General features: G+C 34.0%; 1 protein-coding gene across 1 annotated transcript; it reads right to left on the bottom strand.

Moving 5' to 3' along the window:
- Positions 1–3387: 3387 nt before the first annotated feature.
- On the bottom strand, positions 3388–4443 carry LOC150096779 (uncharacterized). The gene has a single exon (XM_090408715.1). It carries the CDS (start codon positions 4441–4443, stop codon positions 3388–3390), a length of 1056 nt encoding a protein of 351 aa, XP_090264841.1.
- Between the last annotated feature and the right edge of the window lie 4661 nt (positions 4444–9104).

The raw sequence follows: 9104 nt of genomic DNA, 5'->3' as shown, positions 1-9104 counted from the left end.
CCAATTGAGTACCGCATGATCACTCTTACCAACTGGAAGAAGAATAGTTATGTGTTTAACTGAAACACCCTTTAAAACTAAAATGAAATGTAATACTCTTTAACGTGGAGTTCCTTCTGTTATATGCTGCTTGAGAAATGTGTTTCGCAACAGCTCAATAAATTCATTTTCATTCTTCTCATGAGATTTCATTGCCTCTCAATCGATGTTTGGATATTTAAAGTATCTCATTATGATTACTCTTTTTGCACCCATCGCCTCTATTTGGTGATGAATTTCTTCATCACTAGCAACCGATCCATCAGGTCTGTGACAACACCCCAGTATGTAATTAATCTCATTAGATTCCACCTCACACCAGATGGCTTCAAAGCCACTGCCATATGAAATAATGTTAGTAGTAGTAGTACTACTACAATTATAGGTCTCACTCTAACTGGATTCAGGGCATCTGATATCATGACACGGGACATTGTCTTATTATCGTTAATGCAGTATCTGGCTCGAAAGAATCCCAAGGTAAGAATATTATGATGTTCAACAGGAAACCCATCATATGAGGACATCGCCATCACCGACCTGTTTTGCTGAGGTATCCAGAAAATTCACCGAAAACAATTTATCGAACGACAATTTACCGAAACAAGAATTAAATGAATATACAATTAATCCGAAAGCAGTTAATCTAAAAACGCTATTCGACACAACAATTAATATAAAGGCAATTCCTCAAAACACGATTTATCCAAAGGCAATTATCGGAAACACAACAATTCATCGAAATTACCAATCATCGAATGAACAGTTCATCGAAAAATGAATTATTAAGCACTCACTGTGATGCAGTTCGTTATGCAGTCGAAGCTTCGCGTGTTATTCCCCTTAAACACTCTTAGGAAAGAAGTCAACGAATATAACAGTGTAAGGAACAAACAGCTATGGCGCCTACCTTAATAATATCTAAGATCTCCTTTTACTGCGACCATTTCTACAGGACATACTTTCCAAAAACGTAAAAGCGACGATATGCGCATATATTGTACAAAAGTGAACCAACTAATATGGAAAATAATTTATGCCTTGCAAGTGTTCCCAAAACATCGTGTTAATGAAATTCAAGAGGGATTATCATAATGGCATGTTTATCAATTTTATCTCTTTATCTTTCACATGGTCAGAATATCAACGTCATTCATATTGTAGTGCAATGCATTAATAATGATCAATGCAGATGGTTCGTTCACTGGCAACGGTATATCGACATGTACAATTAATCGCATGCAATCCTTACGTTCCTAATTAAAGGCATCTACTGTTACTTCTACTACTACTACTACTACTACTACTACTTTCTAAATTCCAGGCTTTCAACAACATAGATCATGCCACCAAACAAAAAGAGAGGTGGAATATTAATATTTAAACATAAATTAATAGCAAAAGAAACTGCCTATATTCTTCTCAAGCTATTGGTGGGATAGCAATGCCACTTTTCTAAGGAATAATCAAAGAATAATATGGTTTCCTATTGTCTTTCTTGTCCGTAGATAATACAGTGTACATACCTGTTTCCTCGGAGATAAAACCTGTCATCTTCATATTAGGCCTGCTAAACTTACCTTCAGAGGACTGATAAAATTACTTGAGGTTGATGGCATTCGAATTAAGGTCATTCTAATTAAAGGGCTTCATACAGACTGAACTATGGAGGCTACATTATTATTAGTAGCAGTGGTATTGTGTGACGTCAGCACGGCAATGATTATGGGATGAATTTTACTATTATATATATATATATAGTTTTTTTTACCTTGGGAATAATGTATATTAAGGTTACCAAGTAATTTTATAAACTTGGTTATTTTACTCCTAATCCCAAGTAAGCAAACAGTTAAGTTTGCGCCTGAACGTAGTTCAAGTCTAAAGGTGGTGCAACACCAGGGAAACTCATTGTAAAGGTGGGTAAAGTTCTGATCGCTATTCTTAGTATTTTGTATTGCAGTATACATCTCTTAGTGAGATGTGCTTTACATTATGGAAAATACTAAGAATAGTGATCAGAGCCTTTACAATGAGTTGCCCTGGTGTTGCACCACCTTTAGACTTGAATTACGTTCAGACGCAAACTTAACTGTTTGCTTACTTGGGATTAGGAGTAAAATAACCAAGTTTATAAAATTACTTCGTAACCCTAATATTATGAAAGTTAAGAAAATGAAAAATGTTTTTCGTTTTGATTTCAATCCAACTATTGTTGTTGTGACAAAATGAAGTAGAACGAAATCGGAGGTAGAGATAAATCACTATTTGCACAATGAAGCAATATGCGCTTATATAACAATGTTCTAAAATGCAACAAAATAATTACAGTATTTCGTTCCAATGACTTGTATCAATAATAATATTAGATATTATTACCGAAGCCTGTTAAACAACAGTTTGCAATAAAAAATTTTTTTCACTAAATTATTAAAGAATTCATCGAAAAATTATCGGGGAATTTCTTTGTCAATCAACTGCATTTTCGATGGCATGCAATGAATTGTTTAATCGATGAATTGCTCTTTTTGATGAATTGCTCTTTTTGATGAATTGCCATTTGTTAAATTGTGGTTCGATGAGTTGTTTATTCGGTGAATTGATTTTTCGATAAATTATCGTTCGATGAATTGCCATTCGGTAAATTGCCTTTCGAGTTACCATTTTCAGTGATTTTCATGGAATCGTTGGCTGTAAACAGGCTGGATGGACATAATATTTGGCTAATAAATTTATTTAGTGTATTAACCTTTAGTATAGTCTTCTTGAGGGCAGGGGTTTCTAAGCATTTTGCATGGTCTATCCGTGTATTTATCATGTTAAGTTGCTAAGCAATTGTCTATCTTATTCACCATTTCTTGTATGATGTTATATTTCTCGCAGTAAGTGTTCTACCACCTTTGACTATATAAATGTGTTACACGCTTTCAAATTTTTCTCAGTTAATTCCATATAGTGAAGAAATAACGATTTTTTTTGACTTTGCGGTCATATCTTATTGGATTATATCATCATTCTGCTCCTGATATTCTGACTTAGCCCTTCAGTGCAGCATAAAAATCGGAACTTGCTGAGATATCTGTTTCTAGAGAATTTTGAAAAACAGAATAGCAGAATGGAGATTTATTTTAATGCCATTTATCCCAAGAATATTAGTTAACTAAACATATGTAAAACAAACATTTAAATTCAAAATTAGATATGATTTAAAATATTTTTTAAGAAAGAACATTACTGATGTAATTAAACCATAACTCAAATGTACTTCAAGCAACGTACAACAGACACTAAATAATGAATACAGTAGTCTACACATAAACAAATCATAACATCATGTGATCTTGCTTATTAACGGAGAGGAACACATCTTCCATTTCTCAGTGTGTAGTTTTTTATGCCGCAAATGACATTCAAACATCTTCTAGAAAAGGGATCATATCTCTGATCAGAACGACAAAGGACGCTTCTTGTGGGACTTCGAAAGCTTCCGTTGACGTCGAACAATAAAGTGAATACTGGAAATCGAACGCCATATATCCAGCCTTGAATTGTACACTGAGAATAATCCGTACTTTCATAATTACAAATAGCACAGTGTGGGTTCTTGTACACTCCTTGAACATTAATCACTGCTTGGTATCTGTGACATTTATCACGAATTAAGTCGTCTTTCCAATCTGGAGAACACGTCGAGGTGATGCCTTGATAGCAGTATCTTAAGTTGTGAAGTACAGAATCGTGAATCTTGTGAGATATAGTGCACTTATAAAGATGGGGTTTGTATTCTTCGTCGATGAGCCAAATTCCCCATTTATTCCCCTGATAAGATATAGTGTCTACGATGTATTCAGTCATCCTTTGTTTGTCAACATCTGTGTACCCGTAGAGAGGAGTATCGCAGACGATGTTCACATTCCAGAACACCGTATCCAAGTCGTCATTGCACACGGCGCAATAAAGATTCTTATAAGTGACCTTCTTTGTACGACTGGTAACCGGGGTTGCCAACCTCAGTGGATCAGGGTGATGGTCAACATTTTCAGGATCTGCAATTTCATTTTCGCACATTACTCGAATTTCTCTGCTTCCTTTCCAATCACATGGACAGGAAGTCACCATAAAAACGTAGGTACCGTTGATCATGTGGCACGCGACATCTACTACAGCAGGTTCATATTTGTCACGAAAGGGTGAATCGACACAACAGTCTCCATGTATTACGCATGCTTCATCACAGTGACAAGTTTTTGGGAGTTTACTTTTTTTCGAAGACAGACAGGTATCTCGAGGTGGACAGGCAACTCCAAGATCTTGTAAGTCACGGTAAGTGATATCTAAAGCACTGGTAGAAGAAATCAACATTGATGAAGTATAGGCAGTCAATAACAAAAATTCTACTCCCATTATGAAATTATTGAAGGATCTGTAAAATGTAATAATTAATTAAACTTCATATTTTTTAAATGTAAGTTTCAAAATTTAATTCTATGATACAAGAACAGCTTTTCTTAAAATTATGATTTTTTATTTTTTTATTTTTTTTGGATGTCAGTTTAATGTTTAACTGCAGATATGTTAATGCTTCATTCTAGTTCTGAAAACTCGAGAATTGCAAGGCACAAACCAATGTCTAAACATTTAAATTTAGAAAAATCGCCATCGAAATATTTTTTTTGTTTAGTATAACTTTACTCAATTTCTTTACATTTAAAATGATGCGTTAGTTCATAGGCAAAAGTAATGCTTAGAGCTATAAGCAAACGTTATTTAAAAGAAAGATAAAGCGTAATTTCATTAGAATAGTTCCATCATTATGTTGTTTTAAACATACCGGTTGTAAAGATTGCATAATACACATATCGGCCACTGAATTAGAAACTTTTATGCAGATGTACATAAACGTCACACACGCATTGTATATGCAAAATATTTCTTCAGATGCATCACCCCGTGTTCTACACAAGTACTTAAGAATGCTGTTGGTCTGTGATTGTCAATAGTGATGATCACAATGCGAAAAACAAGAACCCTTTCGGGGTTCATAAAGGGCTTATGGTGGGTGCCCGTCTGGCGGCAGCTACGATTTCGAAAACAGCAGAGCTGACTGGTTTCTTAAAAAGTGAGACATCTCGGGGAAAGATAAGCCACCTTGCTTTTCTAAGAGGCGTACCTGTGGTGCTAAGACACTCTGTCAGGAACAAGGTCGCCGTAGCATGAGAAAGCATGTACAGACAAACAGAACTTCATGTGTGCAGCAATTGACCGAAGTATTTAAGGAAGTCTGTTCCCGACCATATCTAACCAAAGTATGCGCAGGGAATTGAAGAGGAACGGTTTTGGTATTAGCATGTCTATACATAATACATAAAATAAAAGTTTCTAAGTGGCCAGTATGAGTAACAAACAACAACAGTAATAGTAAGCGAGACTTATAGAGCTCGCCAAATATCGATAAACTAGCGTATATAACACATCATGTCTGAAAAAGCCGTGATCAACTACAAATGAACTTTTCGAAATGCACTATCGTTATAATTTAAATCATAAACGAAATAATAAAAAGTTCCTTGTGATTTAAAGTTAAAACTACTGCTTGCACTTTAATTACACATCATTCGAATTGTTTGTGTTAAAATCATGCAAAATAGTATTATTGTTAGTTATTTAAATCGAAACTTTAAAATGGTGTGACTTATAATATCAAAACTCTTCAGAAAGTTTTTAGTGTGAGAGAAATATTAAATATCAATATTAAAATTAACAGAGTTGAAATGTAATATAAACCCATAAGCACATTTGTAGACTCGTTTTCAGTGACTTAAAATGAAAAAAATATTTCTACATCAATTTACCTTGTTACTGCTGCTTCATCAGAGAGAATTGTTTCCGTTCTGGCAGGTGTGGATAGAGGGCGCTGGCATGAATGTAAATGACCAGAAGATTATTTTACAAAAATGTGAAGAACCTCATTAATGCACGATGAAAAATAAATAAATGGATAAATCAAAACTGCAGCTTTATTATTCCTTCTGTATGTTCGTGCCACGTTGATCCGACGTCTAGTTTATCTAGAAGTGAACCACTGGTAATACTAGCAAACCAAAGCAGTTCTGGAGTAGCTGCATGGCAGACAGGCAGTCGTTTAGAAAGGTAAACAATTGAAATTGGATAACCGACGGCAGGTTATTTGATACCAGAATTTGTAGTTGATGAGTCCATGTATTCCAGAAATGAGTAGCTTTCGTTCGAGCTGTATCCAAACATTTCTCTATCAATGCAAGTTTAACTTCCGAATTAAAATAATAATAATAATATTTACTAAAATAAAGAGCCAAAACGCTTCAGTTCGGCGATGCAAAATTATATAATTAAAGTGAATATTAGATCCAGCATTATTTCAAAGCCGAATGTAGAAACTATGAAAATTTCATAAAAATAAGTTGACCTTACTTAGTTGAAGCTTACGGGAATACGCTTGTGCGGAACCAATGTTTTCTAAGTGTTCCTCGCTAAGGCAGTTCGTGAATACCGGTGAGTGTATCCCTGTAAGCTCTCTGGTCAACTTATTTTTAAAAATAATAAAAATAAAAATGTAAAATTATAATACAAAAATTCAAGAACAATAAATTAAAAGTAACAATGATATTTCATCATTAATGATAAATTTAATAATAATAAAAAAAACTGCATACAGAAATTGGTAATATGAACCAATAGATCATTCCTCTTTTACCACTCCGTGGTGCATTTGTTTCTGATACTTCATTTCCAATTTAATGATTGATTTTTGCGAGTTATTTTTGTCTCAGCTTTTTTCACCATTAATTTATATTCTTCTTATGTTACTATAGGTCCTTTATATGTGGCGTTGAGCAATCTGACGTAAGCGGCACCAATTAGAACGTAACTGTCTTCCCTTGTTATCCAAGATTAGTACTACTACTACTACTACTACTAATAATAATAATAATATATTTTAACACTGTAGTAACATTTTATTTATCATCATACAGAGCATTTACAAATATACAATAAAGTATACTATTAGATTTTCTGTTCAGTACAAAATGTAGAGTACAGTGATTTTTTAAAAATGTAAATGTACATAATAATAAAAAATAAATAAAATAATAATAATACTTTTTTAAATTCAATCATTATTATTTTTAATTGAAGCTATGATTGCATATTATGCAATTACAAAACATGTTGCTCCATTTTTTTTTTTTACAGTGAATTTCATACAAATTTTTCCTTTAATTTATAGTTTGCAATTGGATAAGATTACATTTTTTTAAACAGCCTTTATAGTATAACAGTAAGTTATATATATATTTTACAATTTTTGTTATATATATATATATATATAAGACCACAAAAAGAAGACCACAATAAAAATGAATGTGAACCACATTCATTTTTATTGTGGTCTTCTTTTTGAATTAATTAGGAGTCGATTTTTTCCACTGTGGCAGACTTTCTATGTTTAATGAGTTTTTAATTTGAATCGGCTTTGAAGTTTATGACTTCCTCAAGAATATCTTGGCACCGCTGATCCACAAAAATTGGTAATTTTTTTTCTGTTTTTTCCTTTTCTTGCTTGATACAACAGATTCTGGTTGAATGGTGTTAAATATTCGGATAGGAAGATTGGTGTATTGTCTTGCAATGCATTCAAGTCCTTGGCAACTGGTTCTTTCTGCCTGCTGGCTTTTATGAGATTGTTTCTTATGGACTTGCATTCAAGACGAACTATGACTGGTGCAGGTCGTGGCAAGTCTTGTTTTTTGCTCTTCCTAGGAATCCGATTTATGGTCTGAATGTCGTGAAGCTATAGTGTGATATCAATTTCATGGCCTAATTTTAAAACTTCGTTTCTGAGATTTTCTGTAGATGCAATTTCAGGAAGATCGTTTATGACAAGAACTTCTTTATTGTTGCTGCTTTAAACGTTCGTATTGTAGTTCTAGAGAATGAAGTTCTTGACGGAGTTCGGATGTCTCTTTCATCAAATTGTGTTGCCTGTCTTTTAGTGCGTTAATGCTGATTTTAATGTCTTTTACCGTTTGTAACACTTCTATCACTGCTAAATTATTTTGTTTGACCAAATCTTCATATTCGCTAGATTTGTTTGTTATTTTTTCGTTCTGTTCGTCAAGGAGTTCTTGCATAAGATTTATTAAGCTGGCTTTTAGTCTCTAGACCGTTTTCTATTAGTATATTTAAAGAGTTGATATAATAGGACTCGCCTGCATTTTTTTTTCTGTTCAGTTCGTCATCTGATTTTGCCTCAGTATAATCAGCTGAGTCGTAGGTGTCTGCCTTAGGTGCGTTTATTTGTTTTTTCTGCAGGCTAGGCACTTCCATTCCTCTCGTGTTGCATTGGATTTACGTTGCCATGTTGTTTCTGAAAAGCCGGCAGATTTTAAGTGCATAATCCTACTGAATTTCGTGCAGGTTATATAATTTCCGTCTGAGGATAAATCCTCCAGGCATTTGATACACTTCCTCACTCACCTTTCTTCCCTTGAGTAAACTGTGGCATGATTGTAAAGATGGCAATATCCTTTTTTCTTTGCTCGTTGTTGACCACGGTCTTCTCTGTTCACTTTTCAAAATTTGGTTTCTTCTTAGCCGATTTTAGTGAATTTTATATCACTGTCTTCGGCGTCACAAGTAGAATTACTTTATGACATTTTAAAATTAAAAACAGGAGTTAGAACCGCTTTAAAACTATAAAACTAATTACATGAAGAGCCAAAAGGCTTCAATTCGGGGACATGAACTTATTTAAGTTAAGGGATATTACATCCCATATTGTTTCTTATCCGAATAAGAAACTCAAAGAGTTTCATGCCGAATATAGAAACTAGATAAAGTTCGGCTATTCCAAGCGTAAGGAAATACCTGGATAGTGCAGCACCTGATAGTTCAGCATTTGGTAGCGCAAACTGAGACAACTCATAGTTAGGGTGGAGCAAGCTCCGATCACTCTCTCCAGGTATTTGCTTATGCTTGGAATCGCCGAACTTTATCTAGTTTCTATATTCGGCATGAAACTCTTT

Source organism: Typopeltis vanoorti, chromosome 18, assembly GCF_054136105.1.
Source record: "Typopeltis vanoorti isolate ZY-2024b chromosome 18, IOZ_Tvanoo_1.0, whole genome shotgun sequence".
Lineage (NCBI taxonomy): Eukaryota > Metazoa > Arthropoda > Arachnida > Uropygi > Thelyphonidae > Typopeltis > Typopeltis vanoorti.
The sequence above is the reverse complement of the archived record's forward strand: the minus strand, read 5'-3'. Positions and strand labels throughout refer to the sequence as shown.